Below are 20005 nucleotides of genomic sequence, written 5' to 3' on the forward strand. Positions count from 1 at the left end.
TCTCCTCCCTCCACCCTTACGCTCCCCTGATTTGAACCCTCTCTACCGGAGGTCTTCTCTTGTAGACTCTTCAGAGGTCATTTTTTCCCATCCCCAGGCCTCACCTAAGTCAGAACTTGAGTTAGGAGAGATACTGCAGGGCCTCTCTGGGAATCCACCTCATCGTCTCAAGTTGGGAACCTTTAGCCCCCGACAACCCTCACTGCTGTTCACGATCAGCAGCAGAAGCATCACCCGGGAGCTTGTTAGAAATGCAGAATCTCAGGTCCCACCCCACACCGACTGGGTCAGAACCAGCATTTTAGCGAGAAACCTGGGAGATCCGAATGTGCTTGAGAGTTTGAGAAGCCCGGGTGCAGAGTGTGTTTGAATTAGAGGTCATGAGTGGCGACTTGCCTGATGCAACACAGCCGGTATGTCCTGGCGCTCGCTATGGGCGCTGCCCGGGTCCAGGGTCCAGCTCTCCACACTGTGAGGTGCTCCGTTCTCAACACTGTTGACACCTGCCTGGTCACAAGTGAAGACGTAACCATATGTCTTATCGGAAGCGGAGACACTCTGCCTCTCTCTCTGCTGCCATTCCAACTGTCCACGCACGTGAAGGCTGTTTCCCCTCCAGGCTGTTGTTCCACTGTCTTGAGCCTTCATGTAGTTGAAGCTGGAAAACGCCCCCATCAGGCCATTACTTCCAGCCTTCTGCCTGGGCCGTCTCATTTGCTGGCTGCCTCTGCCTGTCCCCTGCTTTCCATCTCTGGTCACTGGGTCCGAGGCAGGGCCTCCCGTGTGGTCCAGGCGATGGATTTGGCTTGCAGAAGGGTTTACTTCAGGTGTCTTCTTGGTGCAGTGGGCTTTCGGCTGCACCGCAGCAAAAGGTTGCTCCATAGAGGAGCAATCGTACCACTCTGGGTACAGCAAGGTACAGCATTTTGATGTTTATTTTACTTCCCCCACACGGTTCCCCACTGGCATAACTCTAGGGTTGCCACCGCCTGCCAGAGCTCCCACTGACCAGTCCCGGCGTGGTCTCGCTCAGAATCCGTGTCTCCCGTCTTCCACGCCCTCTCTCCCAGGGGCCTCTCTCCCTCTGCTCTCCTCTGTCTCTTCTGCTTCTTGCCCTTGGCTGCCCCCGCTCCTTTCAATAGTCTTCCCTCTTTTCTCTTCTCAGCTTCATTTTGTGCTGGCAGCTGCTCAGCTGCCTTGGGATTTCAGTTATTAGTATCTTCTGGCAACTGCCGCTTTCAACTCTATCCAAACATACCTGGATGGGCCGCTGTCTCTCTGGAGCTGGTCACACACTTACTGCAAGTTTGAATGCCGTTTTTCCCTAAATAGATGCAACCAAAGGTGTCCTTTGCCTGGCAGCCCTACTGCAGTGTCTTCACTTTCAAAGGAAACGAATAAATGGGTTTGGGTAGCAGCATGAAAGATGCAAATTAGACTCAAGAATGAACTTCCTGGCATTGTAGATAAAGCACTAAGAAGGTTCTCAGGGGAAGTTCAAAAGTACATGGAAGCCTTTTGAATGAAGGACAATTTGCAGCTCCTGTTGTAGCTCAGTGGGTTAAGAACACAGTGTCCCTGAGGATACAGGTTCGATCCCTGGCCTCACTCAGTGGGGTAAGGAGCTGGTGTTGCCATGAGCTGCAGCGTAGGTCACAGATGCGGCTCAGGTCGTGTGTGGCTGTGGCTGTGGCGTTGACCTGTGGCTGCAGCTCTGATTCGATCCTGACCAGGGAAAGCCCATGTGCCACAGGCACAGCCCTAAAAATAAATAAATAAATAACAATTTGGGCGTCTGTTGGAATGAGCTGGGTATCCAGCTCTGTGTTGCTACCCGCCCTGAGAGTCTTTAGCTTAAGGGATGTGCTCTCTCTAGTCTGTCTGGCCTTTTTCCATGCTCCACTTCCCCAGCCACCTTCTTGCCTATTCCCTGCCAAGTTAGTATCGCCTAGATTTTTCTTCCCCCTTTTCTTTCTTTATCTCCAAGGAAAACCTATCCTGAGCGGTTCTCCAAGGCTACACTATCCAATGTGATAGCTATGAGTCACATGTGACTAGTTGAATCTGAGTTAAAGTAAATAAAATAAAAAATTCAGCTCTATTTGAATCTAAGTTAAATAAAAGAAAAAATTCAGCTCCTCAGACACACTAGCCGCCCGCGTTTGCAGTGCTCAGTGGGCACCACGGCCGTTGGCTCCCGTATCGGACAGCACAGAAGGCCTGTTGGACTCGGACCTTTGGACGGTGATGCTCTAACATGTTCTCATAGAAACTCAGCCGGGAGCTGGTGCCCAGAAGGTCCTCTCCCAGCTTGGTAGGCACAGATTGTCTCATGATGGCATGTCTCGGAGTCCCCAGAACTCACCTGTCCCTTAGGGTCTCAAAATCTGGCCTGAGCACTTTAAGCAGCCAGACACCCTGCCCTCCCAGCCCTGGAGGTCTGACCGGCTACCTCTGTCTTTGTCTTGCTCTGCTGGGTCCCCCGCGACTGGTGCCAGGACTGAGTCGGTGGCTGAGAAGATGTTGACCAATTGGTTCACTTTCCTGCTCTACAAGTTCCTCAAGGTACACCTGCGTGCGGTGCACCCCTGTCTCCCCCCAGCCTGGGTGTGAACCTTCAAAGACTGACATCTGTCTCCGGATGGGGCTGCAGGGAGAGCAGGGTGGAGTGGGCGTGGGACAGGGCAGGGGCGGGAGGGGCAGGGATGATGAAGCCAGAGCTCCGGGGCCTCTAGAATGGTGGCGGGAAAAGAGCAGGATGGGAGTAGGAGAGGAGACTTTAAACAGAGGAGCAGTAAGCAGCCGTTTGAGAGACAGGCAGCGGGAGGCTCCGCACCCCTGTGGTCCAGAGTCGGTCCCACATGGTGCTTCTCTGCATGCAGGAGTGTGCGGGGGAGCCTCTCTTCTCCCTGTTCTGTGCCATCAAGCAGCAGATGGAGAAGGGGCCCATCGATGCCATCACAGGAGAGGCCCGCTACTCCCTGAGCGAGGACAAGCTCATCCGCCAGCAGATCGACTACAAAACCCTGGTAAGCCAACCTCCCCGCTCGTCCTCATGGCTCTGGTGGGTGGACTCTGGTCCTCTGCAGCCCCTTCCCAGCTGAGCAGACGGGGGCAATGCTGACAAGCCACCTCTCCAAGTCCCTACTCCAGGTTGCTCCTGTGCCGGTCGCCCTGACTTCCTCTGCACCACGACACCAGGGCATCTGGGTTTGGGGACCAGTGGCTGAGCAACAGCAACAGATGCGAATGTGGTTCCAGGCCAGGGCACCAGGTTGTGGGGTGCTAACCCCTTGCCAGCTGCTGGTTGACTGACCCTAGAGAATGAACTCCTTCTCAACACCCACACTTTGCTGAAGGGTCACAAGCAGGTAGTGGGCAGACCATGAAAGAGGGGCAGCCAGAAAGAGTTGTTCGTGGTCCCGATGCCCGCAGCTGCATGACCCCGGCTGTAGGATGGGGAGCAAGGGCCGCCTGGCGGTTGGAGATGTTTGTCCAGTAAACAAGAGGATCCCCTTGGTCAGGGCCAGACTCTCTTTCCTGCTAGAAAGTCATCCTGGGAGGCAGCAAAGCTCAGCCTTTAAGATCACAAGGCTGGAAGCAGGTGGACCAGAGTGGAGCCCTGACTCCCAACAGCGGGGGGGACTTGGGGCAGGTCTCTTAAACTCTCTGAGTCTGGGGGTTCTTAACCTGAAAAAAACAGGGATGATGACCGTGTGTACCGCCCAGAGTGGTCCAGAAGATGGGAGTGGGATTAGTGCTCCCTGAGGCTGGCTTACGTGGGCGCTGCCTCTTCTTTTCCGCCGTGACTGTCCAGCGGTGCCCACCATGACTCCAGGTCAGGGAGCTCACCCTAGGGCTTTTTTTGGGAGAGAGTTGTGATCTCCCACCAGACCTTTTCCAGGAAGGAGGAGAGGAGGTAGAAGAAAGGAGTGAGAAAATACGGTAAAAGATCGGTCTTGGGGGTGGTGCATGGGTGGAGCCAAGAATGGAGGCAGGAGGTCAGCGAAAACAATAAAGAGGGCCGAGGATAGATGGGATTTCAAACGCGCTTATTGCGAGGGGAAGGATGTGGCAAGCCAAGGCGCGGCAGAGCCGGGCAGGAGCCTTTTTTTTTTTTTTTAACATAAAATCTGGTTTTTAGGAGTTCCTGTCGTGGCGCAGTGGTTAACGAATCCGACTAGGAACCATGAGGTTGCGGGTTCGGTCCCTGCCCTTGCTCAGTGGGTTAACGATCCGGCGTTGCCGTGAGCTGTGGTGTAGGTTGCAGACACAGCTCAGATCCCGTGTTGCTGTGGCTCTGGCGTAGGCCGGTGGCTACAGCTCCGATTCGACCCCTAGCCTGGGAACCTCCATGTGCCGCGGGAGCGGCCCAAGAAACAGCAAAAAGACAAAAAAAAAAAAAAAAAAAAAAAAAAAATCTGGTTTTTATTTTTATAAGGTGGCTTTTCTCAAGGAATTTGCATTAAGGAAACAATACCCACAGAAGATGTTTCAGTTAATAATAAAGATTTTTTTTTAAGTGAACGAGATGATTTAATAAAGAAGGGGATATTAATACAATACCTTTTGCTAGCTTGTCATTTCTCCATTTTTACCCTCTTCCCAAGTCTAGCCAATTTCATCTTGATGTGGCCTCCTCTTTGTCTTCTGGAGTAGGATATCTTTTTTGATAGTTTGCAGTCTATTTGGTTGAAGATTGTTCAGCAGTTGGTTGTAATTTTCTTGCTTTTATGAGAGAAGGCGAGCTTCATCCTTCTGCTCTGCCATCCCAATCCCATCAGCCCAGGCAGGAGTCTTGAGCCGAGGATGGATCCCAGACCCCGAGGCCAGCTGGGGAGACATCCCTGCCACTCTTAACAAAGCCAGTCCTGCTGGCTGGGGGGATGTGACCGTGATGCACCTGTCCCACTCCATCCTCCAAGGGCCCCAGGAGTCCCGGTAGGCATCTCAGCAGATTGGCTCAGTTAACGAGGCTTCCAGGCAGCAGCGTGTGAGTGTAGGCCGGGCTTCCTTGCAGTCGGGGTCGGCTCCAGGGGAGAGAGTCAGAGGCTCTGATTAAAATGGGAAAGGGGGGAAAAAAGCTCTTCCAAAAATAGAGACCTGAATAGATTTCTTAATGAGCTAGAACTGCCGTCCCGTCTCCTGCCTGGTCTCTCCCTCTCCGCTCGCTTTCTTTCCTGTCTCATCAGCGGCTCCCCGATATTGAATCCAACACAGTGAGTTATAATAACGCTCTGTCCCTAAATTGCAGCATCCTTTATTCCAGAGGCCAAACTATTGTTAGCACCCCCAGCCTGGTTGCAGATGACTTGACTTCAAGAGACTGTGAGGAAATTGGAGTGGGTCAGGGAAGCGTGTCCTTTGAGGTGCAAACACTTGGGGAAGAGGTGCGCCGGGAGGAAAGGGGGAAGGAGTCGCAGTCGTCCTGCCCAGAGAAGAAATGGCTGCAGGGCCATTTCTGTGGAAGGGGGAGCAGCCCGGTGGTTGGTAAGGAGGGGCAAGGAAGACGCGTGTTGGCAGCAGACCTGGCTGAAGGGACACTTCAAGGTGAAGGGGTCAGATCAAAGACAGGGTGGCATGGAATTGGGCACTGGCTGGAGGAGCCCAGGGCGCTCCGGCTAACTGCTGGTGACCTTGTGCTAGGCAGGAAGGGTGACCACAAAGCGTGAGGCAGGTGCCCAGAGGCTCGGCCAGCATCACTTGACAGTCAGATGTACCTCCTCTGTGGTGAGTGAACTTGGACTGGCGTGGCCTGGGGCCCTGCCGCTGGGAGTGGCCAATGCATAACAGGGGAGCCTGCCTGAATGCAGACTCTCAGGTCCCATCCTGGACCTCCTGAGTCAGAATCCGCATTTTAGTTTTGTTAGATTCTGTTCATGTGAAAGCTTGAGAAGCAGGAACCTGGCAGAACAAACGCCAGGCAGCTGGCTCTGAAATGACCCAGGGGCATGGGCCTGGGGCTGGCTGAGGAAGGGTACTTCTGGGTGGAGGGGTGGCTTGGCCAGTGTCCAGGGAACCTTGTCCCTCAGCAGGGCCTCTGCCACTTCTCTGGATGTCCTGCAGCACCCCGCAAAGCTGCTGTCATGGAGCAAGCAGAACTGGGGGCGGTGAACTCAGGGGAGCTTCTGCCTCATGGTCTCTCAGCCCACAGAACGCTGTGATTGATGCTGCCTGGGGGAGGCTGAGTCTCCTCGCTGCCACTGCCCCAGAACGTCGGATAGCAGGGCAGCACAGAGTGGCACAGAGCCCCAGGCTGTGCTTGGCCACCGAGGGGCCGGGAAGGGGTCCCCGAAGGCTCTTGGAAGGGAGTGGCTGGGGGAGGGCCGGGGTGGGGGGCACGTGGGCCAGAGTTGGCCCCACCATTGTTTTCAGTTTAGGACATTGTGAGGCTGAGAGTTTGGTTTTATAGATTTAGGAGATTTTCTTCTTAATGAAAGAAGCATGTTCTCGTGTGAGCTCACAGCCGTCTGGTCACTAATGAAAGGCAGGCTTCCAGGGGCCCACGTTCTGATTGTCACCACATGGAGCAGGAGGAGGTGGGGGTGGAAGGAAGCCCGTGGTCTGAATCTGCAGACCAGACGTGCCGTTGGGAAGTGGTTGGCGGGGGGTGGCCTGTGCAGTGAAAGTCCCCAGAAGAAAGCGCACTGAAGCCTCGGGCGATGGGGTCAGACGGAGGCCTCAGGAGCCCAGGATGCCATGCTCCCTCGGCAGCACCTGTGACCCACAGCACCCACCCCGACCCACTCTGGTCCACTCAAGGATGCCATGGTCTCATCCACGTAGAGAGAGCCCACCCGGAGAACAGCAAGAGAAGACAAGCTTTTAGAAACGGCCCCGAACTTTTTAAAAGAAAAAATATAGTTTGGGGCTTGAAGCAGAGTCTTATCCGACTCATTCCAAAACAAGAAGTGCGGGTCCTGAGCCAGTGGCCTCTATCCACAAAACCCGGATATCTGGTTGGAAGCCAGGAAGGGCTTTAAATGGCCTGAACCTGCAATTTTTAAAGGGCACCTTTTTATTTTTAAAGAACCCATTAGTAGTTCCCACTGTGGAGCAGTGGGTTAAGAATCTAACTGCAGCAGTTCATGTCACTGTGGAGGCCTCAGGTGCAATCCCCAGCCCTCACAGTGGGTTAAGGATCTGGTGTTGCCACAGGAACGTCCATATGCCTCGAGTGCAGCCCTTCAACAAACAAGCAAGAAAAAAGCACACGCGTAGGAAGCTTCTCACAGATTCTCCAATCTCAGATCAGCCCAGAAGCCTCACAGAAATTGAAGCATAGGAAACCTTTGGAGAAAGGAGCCAGATTCCCATGTGGCTGTGTGTATGAGACAGAGTGACGAGAAAGACAGACCAATGCCCAGGGATGGGGGGGCGGTCTTAGAGGCGGGTGAGGCTGTGCTGCTGAGAGGGTACCCAGTGTGTGTGGGCAGGGGCGTGCCGTAGTGTCCATTCTCAGCCAGACTGCCCCGACATACTTCCCTTTGAAATGCCAGGATCCTAATGGAGTCTATTCTGAAGAGGCAGTAAATGCACAGCTTCTCCTGCTGCAGTGATGCTGAAGCCAAGGCACCTTCCTGCTGCTTGTGGGGACAGGAAGGGCAGAGGGCTTGGCAGGGACACGTCCAGGCTGGGGTCACCCCGTCCCTCTGCGGTCCAAGCAGCAGAGGCAGAGCGGGTCAGGATGGGACCCTGGGATGCTGCCGGTGGTCCCCGGGCTCTCCACACTGCGCCCCGCACTCACCTCCTCTCCCCGCTCCCCCAGGTCCTGAGTTGTGTCAGCCCAGACAGTGCCAACAGCCCCGAGGTCCCAGTGAAGATCCTCAACTGCGACACCATCACTCAGGTCAAAGAGAAGATTCTGGACGCCATCTTCAAGAACGTGCCCTGCTCCCACCGGCCCAAGGCTGCAGACATGGACCTGGGTGAGTAGGCTGCCCAGCCAGAGGGCTGTCCTGTGGTGGGTCAGAAGCCCCTCTTTCCAACCACGGGAGCCAGGATGCAGGGGGCAGACCTGCACAGCCCCCGGGAGCCCGGGGAGGGGGTGCGTGCCTTCATGGGCACTTCGTGAGCGATAAGCAGAGAGGGGACATGGCCTGCTGGTGATCTGATTGCCTCTGGGGTCTCTTGAGTAGCTGATGGGTAGGAACAGAGGTGTCCCATCTGCAGCGAGGGGGATTTCGTCTGAATCTGTGTGGCCCAAGGTCTTGCCACCACCCTCCTTGTGCCCCCAGGCCCTTCCTTTTGCCTGTGTTCCGTGCTTGTAATTTCTGCTGACTACCGAAGGCCAGAGGGATCTGGGGCAGTGATGGAGGGTGGAGAGAAAGAAGAGAGAAAAATGAGATATGACAGCCTACTGGGAAGCAGGATGACATTTCATTTCAATGTTCCACGAATAGATCGCATAGCCTATATAAGCAAGGGCATGCCACCTAGGGCCAGCTGTACCGAGATCCAGGGATGGCTGCCTGCGTGTTTCATAAGATACCGTCCTGGGGAAATCCTAGTGGGGAGCCCGAGGCTCCAAAAAGGCCAGGGCTGAGGAGAGGCCGGGTGGCATCATGGATCGTTGTCAGACATGCCTGGGTTGGAGTCCTCGTGGCAGCAGGTCCTAGCCGTGTGACCTTGGTCTCTAGTTACTTACCCTTTCTCGCCTTCGTTGCCTTGCCGATGAAATGGAGCTAGGGAGTTCCCGGGTGGCCCAGTGGGGGAGAGATACATAAAATAAAACAGGTAAACAACAGTGCCTGCCCCATTGTAGGAATGAAATGAGATGATGCGTGTAAAAGCCTTAAATGCGCTGAGGGCCCATAGTACATACTCAGTAAGTACTGGCTGCTGCTACTACTAATTATGGAGATGGTACTGGTAGATGTCTTTTTGTTGATCCTGGGCATGGAGGGGAAGGTGTTTAGGTGTGTATGTGGTTGGCTCTGGAGATGCGTGGTGACACAGAGGTGGGAGGACCTGCAGAGGCCCCTAATCCCTCCATCTGGCCTCTAAGCTGGCTTCAGCTAAGCCAACCAAGACAAATGGCATCTCTGCTATGTTCTAAAATCCACAGGGATTTTTCATCCTCTCCTACTGCCTCGCCCCACCTCCTCCCAAAGCCTAATGCCCAGAGATCAGAAGTTCTGCTCACTCCCCTGAATTCTTACTGCTTCCCTTCGCCCCATCGCCTCTTGGTTGTCTCTTGGCAGGATGGGTTTGGCCCCGTGCCTGGAGCTCTGCGGCCCAGGGGTAGGACTGGGGGAGGGGGGCAAGCATGTGCTCCCCTTGGCTTTGGAGGTGTTGCTGGGTGTGTCGTTTGTGGGACAAGGAAGAAGCATGTGTGAGAGTCTGCAGGGTGGGGGGTTCTGGGTGAGTATGTCCACGTGTGTCGCGGGCACTGGACCCTTGAGTCAGAGTGGGCGTCCGTGTGTGCAAGTGGGTGATTCTGCTGCCATGAAGAGTGATCCCACGGACTGGTGAAGAGAGGGAGTCTGACACAGAACCAGTGGGAGAGAAAACGGCTCCAGGGAAGGGAGACCCCTGGGTTCCCTACCCCAAGTAAATAAGTGGGCTCCTCCCTAGAGGGTCTCCCAGGGAGAGCTGGGTTCACAAGGATAACCAGCTAGCACTCACTGTGCCTTTCTTTCATCTGTGGGAATCATGCAGGCTCCACCCTTGGCTTCTCAAAGTCTTTATCTGCAAAATGGGTGGGAAGAGAGCCCCCGGCTGGCGGGCCCAAGAGAAGGAGCGCTCATAAAACCTCTTGGGAGCTCCCCTGTGGTACAGCAGAAACGAATCTGACTGGTATCCATGAGGGTGTGGGTTTGATTCCTGGCATTTCTCAGTGTGTTAAGGATCTGGCATTGCTGTGGTGTAGGTCGCTAGGATCCCGGGTTGCTGTGGCTGTGGCTATGGCATAGGCTGGCAGCTGTAGCTCCGATTCGACCCCTACCCTAGCCTGGGAACTTCCATATGCTGCAGGTGCAGCCCTAAAAAGAAGAGGAAGAAGGGACAAAGAACCTGTATCTTCGTGCAGAAAGGGGAGTTTGGAAGGGTTGTACCAGAACGCAGAACACGGGACGAGCTCATGGGTGCAGGTGCCTGTAGAGCCGTGTGCTTCTGGTGGTTGGGAATGGGGTGACCTCCCCTGCGGGAGAGAGACCATGTCATGGCTGGTGGGTGCTGCTCAGGACCAGCCCTCCCACCTGGAGTCCACCCACCCGAGCTTGGGAGGGGAAGAGGCTGCTTTTTAACTTTTGCACGTTTGCTGGGAGCGAGCCCAGCAACTCAGATCATTAATGGAGGGAAGTCAAGCAGCTGGCGTGGAGGGGGCAGTGGCCTCCAAAGACCCCAGGGCCACTTCGGGCATCCACCACAAGTGAAGGGAGCTTAAGGGCTGTGCAGCAACCAGGACCCGCCCCAGAGCTGCCACTCTCTCAAGCTGGAGGCTCCTTAGACCCCTGGGGAAGGCTTCCTGCTTCCTAGAAGGGGCTGCTCTCCAGTGTCACATGGCTAGCCGGGTCCCAGGAGAGCAAAGAATCTACCTTTGCAGGGAGGATAAAAGGGAGAAGCCACAGAAAGGAGGAGGTTTGAGCCTCGGGCCCGTCCCCCTGGGGAAGGGGATGGTACTGGACTTCTCACCACCAAGGCCTCCCATGCTGGGTGCTCTTCTGAGGAATTTCCTTCTTTCTATCAAGTCTAGAGTCTGGTGCTGCCCCCACAGCTCTGGTCTTCTTTCTACCCATGTCGGATTGCGTAGCAAAGCAAAAGGGACTTCCTCAGACACCCAAACGCTTCTTCCTCTGGACTGATTCACCCCAGCCGCGTGGCCCCCAGGGGGAGACAAGGCGTTCTTGCCATCATGTGAGTGGAAGTGCTTTGAAAGCCTGAAAGCAGTTTACAAGCCCCAGGTGTGATTATTATCAAAAATTAATCCATGCCAAAGGGACATTTCACCCATAGGCACGGGCAAGACCTGAGCCACGTGCGTTGGACAGAGGCGAGACAGCCAGGCATCCCCCTCCACTTCCCCTCCCCCATAGCTGAGGGCCCTGGGCAAAGACTGCCTACCCCCTCCTGATGCCCAGCCCTTGACAAGGCAGGGACGTCTGTCCCAGGTCAGCTCAGTAGGAAGCAAAGACATTTTAAGCCACCCCTGTAATTGCCCCAAGTAAACCCAGCCCCGACCCCCTCCTCCTGCTTTCACCATCCCTGTAGCACCCGGCCTGGCCCAGCCCCTCATTCCTGACACTTCTGTTCATTGCTCCTCAGACTGAACTGTCCCCTGCCCCCCTTTGCCAGCCGTTCCAGGCATTAAGGAACCAGGATGGGGAGCTGTATTATTCAGGGTTCTCCAGAGAAACAGAACCATAGGATATGTTTATGTAGAGAAGATGTATTTGAAGGAATTGGCTTATGCATTCACGGAGGACTTCGTTAACAGTGGAGTAGGGGGAATCTGTCTGGGCTTGCATAACAGAGGCTGGTCGGCTTATAAACAACAGAAACTAATTTCTCCCAGTTCTGGAGGCTGAGAAGTCCAAGGTCAAGGTGTCGGCAGATTCAGTGCTTGGTGAGAGCCCACTTCCTGGTTCTTAGATGGCCATCCTCCTGCTGGGAACTCCTATGGCAGAAAAGAGGGCAAGGGAGCTCCCTGGGGCCCTTTTTATAAGGGCACTAATCCCATTCATGAGGGCTCCACCCTCATGACCTAATTACCACCCAAAGGCCACCTCCACATGCCATTACAGTAGGGGCTAGGATTCAACATATGAATTTTGGGGGGGAGACAGAGGTTCATTGTCTAGCATGGAGGCTGGCAGGTCCAAAATCTCTAGGCTAGGCCAGCAGGTTGGAGTCCCAGGGAAGAGCCATGTTGCAGAATTCCCTCTTGCTCAGGGGAGATCAATCTTTTGTTCTCTTCGGGCCTTCACCTAATGAGACGAGGCCCACCTACATTACAGAGGGCAGTTTGCTTAACTCAAAGCCCACCGATTTAAGCATTAATCTCCTCCAAAAACAACTCCCACAGAAGCATGCAGAATAACATTTGACACAGCGCTGTGGCCCGGACACGTTGACACATAAAATTAACATTTCAAGAGCCACAGTGAGGGATCCAGAACCTGCCTTTATTGCCATCTGTTGGAATCTAGGGAAGAGAGGATAATACCTCAGGCAGGAGTTGGGGACTGTGTCAGGACAGGTGGGCCTTGGGAACTTTTGAAGCGCAGTGCCAGGGGCTCCCCATTCTTGCTACATGCCAGGCTGTCCTTGCCAAGTTGATGTCCCTTTCCACCCACAGGTATTGGGGATAGGTACCCCCTTGCACCACCACACTTCAACAGATCATAAGAGCCTGCTTCAGGGCACTCTCTCTGCCAGGCTCAGGGGGACCAACGTGACTAGGCGTCCCTCCTTTCTTTGTGCAGTAGCAGAAGGTTGAACAGTTCTCTCTTTTTATTTTTTCATTTTTGGCTGCCCTGCAGCATATGGAGCTCCTGGGCCAGGGATCAGATCTGAGCCACAGTTGCAGCCTAAGCCACAGCTGCAGCCATACCAGATCCTTAACCCACTGCGCCAGGCTGGGGATCAAACCTGCATCCCAGCACTCCTAAGAGGCCACCAATCCTGTGGCACCACAGTGGGAGCTCCTGAACACTTTTCTTTCTGAGTCAAAGGACTATTTGCCTCTGCTCTTTACTCCCCGGAGGAAATATAGCTGAATCCCTTCTGTTTCACTGCACAGAAGGAGACCGCAGCTCAGAGAGGCACAGAGCCTGGGCCCTGGTCACACAGCAGGGAGGTGGCGAGAACACCCATTTCTTTCTGGCACAGCCGCCTCCGCAGTCCACGACCTCCAGAGATTCCTCTGGTTTAATGCAAATGCCCCATCAATAGCCCTGGAAGTCCGCCATCCTTTCTGTCTGAAAGGGTATATTTTTTCAAATAAGTAATTCCTGTATGCAATAAAAAGATACACTATCTTCTGAGTGAAATATAAAGGGTTCACAGCGGCTGTCGCCCCCGTTTGCATTTTCCGCTGCACCTGATGGGAAGGACAGATAAAGATAATGGGATTTTTTTTCTTTCTTATTCCACCTCCTTCTCTCCCTGGAAGGTGGAAGTGTAACAAATTGGATTGTGAGTGTGTCTGTCCTTTGTACTTGGAGCCTGGAGCAGGGCACAGGGCGGAGCTGCGGAGAGGTCAGAGCCAGCAATTTCCCCCAGGTGCCTTGCATACATGAATACCTGGGTCACCTTCCCTCCTTCCCACTGCCCAGCCCCCTGCCTCTTAAACTCCTCTTTGACACAGCACACAGCCCTGGAGCGCCACTGGAGCCTCCGGGGTCCTTATTCAAGAATATCCACTAAGCGCTAGCTCACCTTTCTTAAATCAAACAGCAGAACACCTTCTGCTCTTTCCTTCAGCTCTCCAGACTGGCCCCAAGAGCGACAGCCAGCCGGTTCACAGCTCTTTACAGTTTGCAAAGACCTCACGCCTTAAAAGCAGACAGCACGGTTCAACTTAGGAATGTTCTTTTAAATACCGCATTTCCTAATTCAATTATGTTCTATTTTAGCCCTTACTCTCACAATAAATTACTCCCCCCCCCTTTTTTTTTTAAAAAAAAAGACAAATCAGGAGGTCCTGTCGTGGCTTAGTGGGATGGAATCTGACTAGCATCCATTGGGACGCAGGTTCAATCCCTGGCCTCTCTCAGTGGGTTAAGGATCCAGCGTTGCCGTGAGCTGTGGTGTAGATAGCAGATATGACTCAGATCTGGCATTGCTGTGGCTGTAGTGTAGGCTGGTGGCTATAGCTCCAATTCGACCCCTAGCCTAGGAACCTCCATATGCCATGGGTGTGGCCCTAAAAAGCAAATAAAATAAAATAAAGATGAATCATAGTTAGATGATCCCTACTCGTGCTCCAAGCCCCCAAGTCAGTTTCCTAACCTCGTTTGCTGTGATACTGATTCTGTCCTGGCCTCTCCCAGCCCTTCTCCCACCTGCTCCTCTTTGGGAGGGGCTGGGTGCCCATGGTATCTGGGCTGTCTGCCAGGTGTCTCCTTGGGGCTCACCTGCGGACAGGTGAGTAGCGGTAGAGTCCTATCTCCCCTATCAGCCTTCTGCTTGGCCCCTGGTTTGGGAGACTGGCTGCAGGCTGGCGCGTGCTCCTGGTGTGAACCAGCTCAGTACCCCGCAGGGAGGACAGGCTGCTTGGGCTGGGAACGCACAGCTGGCTGTGAACTTGGTTGCTTGTGCATCAGAAGGGTTGACTCAGCCAGTTCTAACTAGCCAGGTGGGCTCTTCCTTGCCCCCCTCCAGGTCAGCCCCTCCTGAATCTTCTGTGAGATGTTGATAGACGGACTAGAGTGAGGCGGCGGGGAGGGGGCGGCTGTTGCAATGCCTTAAGCTCCTCGGCCTGGGGTGAAATGAGGTACTTGTGTGAGCGTGTATGGGTGTGTGTACGGGTGTGTGTGCCCTGCACCAACCTTCCTGCATGCACACAGCAGGAGGGCCAGAGCTAGTGAGGGGTCGTTTCCTGGTAGGGACTGCCTCTCCACGTGGCACCTGCTGGCGGGTAGGGGACCTTCCAGGAGCCGGGCCAGCAATGTGCTGGGTGCCAGTGTCTCCTTCCCGGGTTGGCCTGCAGATAAGCCCCTCCCTCCTCTACACCCCAGCTTCCCACTATCTCCCCAGACACATCACAAACAAGGTGCTCCCACCTCCTTTGCCCCAAGAATCTCAGAGCAGCATCCTGTGGTCTGAACACCCCTGAAACCCACTCCCCTGCCCGCCCCCCACCTCCCCCACCTCCCTTCTGCCTTGGCCAGGGGCAGCCGTCTTTGGGAGGGGCACCCCCTCCCCTTCTCACCCCTGTTCCACACCCCACCCCTCCCATCCTAGGTGCCTCTCAGGTGGACCCGGTTGCCGTAGTGTGGTATTCCAGACCTTCCTTAACTCACTTCCTGACCTGCCTGTGCCTCACCAGCCTCCTTTGCACTGTCTCCCTCAAGGACACCGCCCCACAGATCCCTGGAGTGTCACAGAAGGGCTCCCCGCTGCTCCTCCACCTCCCCGGCTCCTTCTTCCAGCTCTGATCACCTGGGCCTGGGAACCTGGGTTCTCCTGTGGAGCTTCCCCACCGAGAGCCCTTCAGGGGCAGGGCTTTTGTTTTATTTCATTATTTCCTGTTTAACTATTTAATGGCCCGCTGGCACAGTGCTGGGCACACTGTAGGCACTTGGGAAACAGGGTTTTTTTTTTAATTTTTTTATTATCGTTGATGTACAATGTTCTGTCCATTTCTGCTGTACAGCAAAGTGACCCAGTTATACAGATACATACGTTCTTTTTTTCACTTTATCCTCCATCCTGTTCCATCACAAGCGATCAGATAGAGTTCCTTGGGCTACACAGCAGTTCCTTGCTCATCCAGTCCAAGAAACAGTTTTGAGGGAGTGAGAATGGAGCTCTGAGTCTTTCTGGGTCTGGATTTTCAACATGGCAGTGGTAGGAGATGCCCCTCTTTGCGTCCTGACCCAGAGAGGGCGGATGTCCTGATCCCCGCGGCTGTGGTGCGGCGTCACTCTGTCTCGGGATTCACCGGGGCCCTCACTGAGCTCAGTGCGTTGAGGCATTTTCCAGGCTCTCACTGTGCAGGCAAGGCATCCCGAGGCTGGGTGTGCATCCAGAGGAGGAGGAGGCTGGCCATCGGCTGAGCTGTCACATTGCCCCTCAGCTGTTCTAACAGGGTCACCTCATACATAGTGAGGTGTGGACACAATAGAGAGATATTTTTAGGGCTGTTTTTATAGGCAAGGCAGAAGGAGTCTATCTGGTAAAGAGAATGCTGAACTTGGGATGGGGAGACCTGGGCTCTATTGATTTTCATTACTGTTATGAAAACTAAGCATATGTTGAATGTGCAGCAAGACCCAGAACACAGAATTAGATGTGTTCTCGCTCGGAGGCGTCATGACCTAACCAGCTGCACGCACTGCCAAGGGCACCAGATCACTGCCAAGGGCACCAAGATCTGAAGGTGGCAGGCCCGCCTTCTTGGGGCCAACCTGCTTTGGTTCTTTACTGCTGGGTGGGGATGGGGGTTCGTGAAGCCAACCCCGTGATTTGGTGGGGGGGGGGGAACTGTTATGAGGCAGCCATTTTGGTCTTTGACCTTGGCTTTTCGTGGTCCCACCTTGCGCTCCCTGACTCATACCTCTGTCAAGGTCGTGAAGAACACTCCAGAAAGCTGAGCCCACACCCCTATTCTGGTTTTCTTGAGACATCCCACAATGAGTATGGGGAAAAGAGAAGCCCCGGCTGGTCTGGATGAGGGTTCTCGGGAAGGAAGGAAAGGGCATGACAGGGAAGTGAAGTGTGTTCCGGCCACAGGTGAGCTCAGGGAGCCCAAGAAGAGAAGAGTGAGGTGCAGGGATGCACGTCCACATCAGTCCACTTCAACCACGCCGTGCGGGGAGTCCCTTGCCTGAGGTTGCGCCCGTAAGCTTCCATTCTGGGACCACTGGGCAGCTACCCACGGCCGTGCACCTTTCCAGTAGGTCCTGGGGACGGAGCCGCCAACACCAGACTCCCATCTCTCAAGGGTTCGTTCATCAAGTCTGGTTTAGGGATGGGATGTTTTTCTTCCTTTCTGATATTTCAGAAACGAAGCACATAGCAATTTTTCTGTAGAAGAAGAAACAAAAACAACAGACTTGAGAGCTCTAAAAGCAGGGCTGAGTAGCTCTAAAACCAGCTCGCTAACCTCCCATTCGTATTTGAAGGAACATTCTTTGCTTTTTGAGATAATTGCCAAAAAGACCATAGTCGCTGCTTCCCTGCGGCCCCGCTGGCTCCCCATCAGAGGCAGGGGCTTGGCTGCAGGGGCTGGAGGCTTGGAACACCTCACAGTCCCCGAACGTGTGACTGAGCACTGACATCAGTGGAGGGCAGGCTTCCTGCTGCCCTTGACTGTCCCGCTGCCCCCTCATAGCATCGCTGCCCGCAAAGCTCAGCCAGAGGGGAAGAGCATGCAACCACACCATGGGCACAACTTGATTTTGTGGACGGGGAGATGCTATGTCGCCCGTGGATTCCTGGCGCTCACAGGATGAAGGTGGGGGGAGGCAGCTCCCTTCCAGCATCACTGTGTGGCCACAGCTCAGGTTCTAGTCCAGCCATCATGGTCCCCCGTGCTCCTGGCACTTGGGTGGGTGCCGTGCTGCCGAGCTCTGAGTGGTCATGACCTCCAGGTCTGTCTTCCCAACCTGTTTCTTTCATTTCCCGGTTATAAAACTGGAAGAATGAGCAGTAGTAATTTCAAGAGCTTTCGCTTCAATGCAACAGATGTGTCTGGAGTTCACATCTTCCTTTGTCCCAGGTTCAAACAGCACGGCTCACACTTCACCTCTCACTGTAGCTCCTGCCTGCCCACCGTGGAGCATGGACATACCGATAGAAAATCATTCCACTGCTTAGAGGAATGAACCATTACTCACTCACTTAGGCTTCCCCTTCCTTCATTTATTCACTCATTCATTTATGTGCTATTCATGTTATAAATATCATCAAGTACTTACTGTGTCCCACATGCTGGGCCAGTCCTGCTGGGAGGCATCTAGCAGCATCATTTTCAAACTCCCAAGGACAAGTCCTCATTCCTTGACTGCCCTGCGGGGAGCATGGCCACACTCTGCCCTACTTTTTCTCTGTTAGGGGCAGGGAGGCAGACTGACTTTCACTTGCTTACATAACTACTGGACATGATTCAGAGCCAGGGCTGCTGAATAGGGCTGCCCAGGCTGCGCACTGCACAATTTCAGGGCACTTGTGTAACAGGGAAGCCCTGCATCTGGCTCCAGCTAGCTGTCATTGCTCAGACCACCGGGCTGCATGGCTTGTTCAGATCTCCCTGAGAGGTGTTACAACACCATCAGCAAGGGTGCCAGTGCAGCTGCTAAACCAGAAAGCTGGGCCTTGCTGGCACCTTCCCCATCTAATCCTGAGAAGCCACATGGCCTCATCAGTATAGGAGACACCTTCTCTTTTGGGGGCCCAGCCAGTTATCTTAGTGTCCAGAGCGTGTCCCCTCTTTCCTCTCTGGCTTCCTTGAAAGGAATGCAGGACACTGACTGTCTTCTGTGTCGTCCCCCCGACCCCCAACCATGCAGCCATGCAGCCTCTGCCTTCATGGCCCTGTTGCCATTGAGCAGGCAAGCAGGGGAGACCCATGAGACCTTAGCTCTCAGGACCTGCTGTGTGACCAGGACAAAGCGTATCACTGCCGTATCCTTGGCCCAAGCTGGTCTTTGCCAGAGTCCAACTGTACCCTCCATCCGCTGCCTCACCAGCTGGGGGATATTCCCCTTATCTTGCACCAGCCACTCAAAAGTGCATGCATCCACACATAACCTACCTAAAACTAAAAACAAAAACACAATTAAAACAACGCAGCAACGCATAAAACACTGCTGCCCTGGTGCCCTGGTAGGGCATTTCCTCTTCTGTCTACTTCCCCACTGGCCCTGAGGCCTCATCTCCGTGATCTGTTCCAGCCATGCATCACCAGCACTAAGTGATGGACGGTCCCCAGCGTCCTCTTGAGGCTCCTCCACTCCAGTGACCACAGAGGCATCCTTGTGTTGTCGTTCCTGGGATATCCCAGCCCTCTCAGAAGCCCTCGACCAGGCAGCAGACAAGCCCAGGAGTAGAGGCAGGGACTTGGCTATGAGGAGCATCTCTGCTCCTCCCAAGGGCAAGCAGCTCCCTTCCTGGGCCTGATTTTCATCTATAGCACCAGCCATGCCCAGGGCGTGAGGCAGGGAGGAACCAGTCAGGGATGCCCAGCTCGACCTTGGCAGGAGGGGAACAGAGGGAGGGAATCTGAAAAGTATATCCGTGGTCCGTAGGAAGAGTCCAAGGTGGGGTTCGGCAAGGACGGCGGGTCCCTCATTCCAGCCCCCAACCATGCGCTGCCTAAACCCAGTGCTCCAGCCTGTTTCGGATTTTTAGCATCTGTGAGGCGTGGCAAGGGACCGTGGCTGCCTGGAAACCAGATTCCTGGCTTCCTGGCAGGAACACATGTTGCATTTGAATTGAAAAGGCCGTTTTTCCTTTCTGGTGTGTGTGTGAGAGAGAGAGAGAGCCTGTGTGCATGTGTGGATGTGCCCACACTGGCGCACGAGAGCTAGTCTTTGTCTGGCGTGCACCTGGGTCTCCATGTGCGAACATGTCAAAACCGGAATGTGCGTGTCTCTTGGTCCCACGCGAGGCGATGAGGATTTGGTGGATGAGAAACAGTCCCGTTTCCCCATGTGGGATCCATCAGGCAGCCCGGGTGCTGTGGGCCTCCAGGCCCTTGGGGAGAACAGGGGTTGTAAACGCACACCTGAGGCATCAGATGATTAGGTGTTGGATGGGTCACCAGGATGCTGTTATCCACATCAGCGTTGGGGGCGTTGGGCTGTTCTTGGGCACGAGAATAGGTTTTGCTGGTCTCTCTGTACACTTGTGCTCAATCTCCCTGCCAAGGTGACCCACCTGCCAGCTTTCGGGTGCAAGACACGCTCCTGGAATAGGAATAGGGCACGTAGTGCGTGAACCTGCAGCCTTGCTCTCATTAGCTCCCAGACCTTACAACCAAGCCAAGAGTGCCCAGGAGTACCTTGCGTTTGGTTAGCATTCTCTCAGGTGCCTTCGCCTGCCTTGGTCTGTCAGCTAATAATCTACTTTCTGCAGATGTGGCCACTCACCAGGGACAGGTGGCTGGCGGAGGGGATGTCATTCCTACTTCTGTCACATAGTTTGCTGGAATGAGAAGCGGCAGGGGCATTCAGGATCCCCCTATGCTGAGAGCTTCTGCACCCCTCCTCTGGGAGCATCCACCCGCACCTGTCTGTCTGCAGTGCACCCCTGAGTGGTACCGTGTGGGTGCCTGCGCTGGGCATCCTCAGCATCCCATTCAGGGGCCCGAGGACCTCTCTGAGATGCAGCTGCTCTC

General features: G+C 54.5%; 2 protein-coding genes across 6 annotated transcripts in view; one reads left to right on the forward strand and one right to left on the reverse strand.

Annotated features, from left to right (window-relative positions):
• Positions 1-20005, forward strand: part of PLXNA4 (plexin A4) — a 502572-nt gene that overhangs the window by 456919 nt on the left and 25648 nt on the right. For all 5 annotated transcript variants that reach the window (XM_021078941.1, XM_021078938.1, XM_021078940.1 and 2 more), the window contains 3 exons: positions 2499-2565; positions 2883-3029; positions 7769-7928. In XM_021078941.1, coding sequence (XP_020934600.1) covers positions 2499-2565; positions 2883-3029; positions 7769-7928 — 374 coding nt within the window. The remainder of the gene's footprint in view (positions 1-2498; positions 2566-2882; positions 3030-7768; positions 7929-20005) is intronic.
• Positions 14886-19991, reverse strand: LOC110257573. The gene is made up of 2 exons (XM_021078942.1): positions 17586-19991; positions 14886-16692 (listed from the first exon to the last, which is right to left on the reverse strand). The coding sequence occupies exon 1, from the start codon at positions 18972-18974 to the stop codon at positions 18069-18071; it is 906 nt and encodes a 301-aa protein (XP_020934601.1). The 5' UTR covers positions 18975-19991; the 3' UTR covers positions 14886-16692; positions 17586-18068.

Source organism: Sus scrofa, chromosome 18, assembly GCF_000003025.6.
Source record: "Sus scrofa isolate TJ Tabasco breed Duroc chromosome 18, Sscrofa11.1, whole genome shotgun sequence".
NCBI lineage: Eukaryota > Metazoa > Chordata > Mammalia > Artiodactyla > Suidae > Sus > Sus scrofa.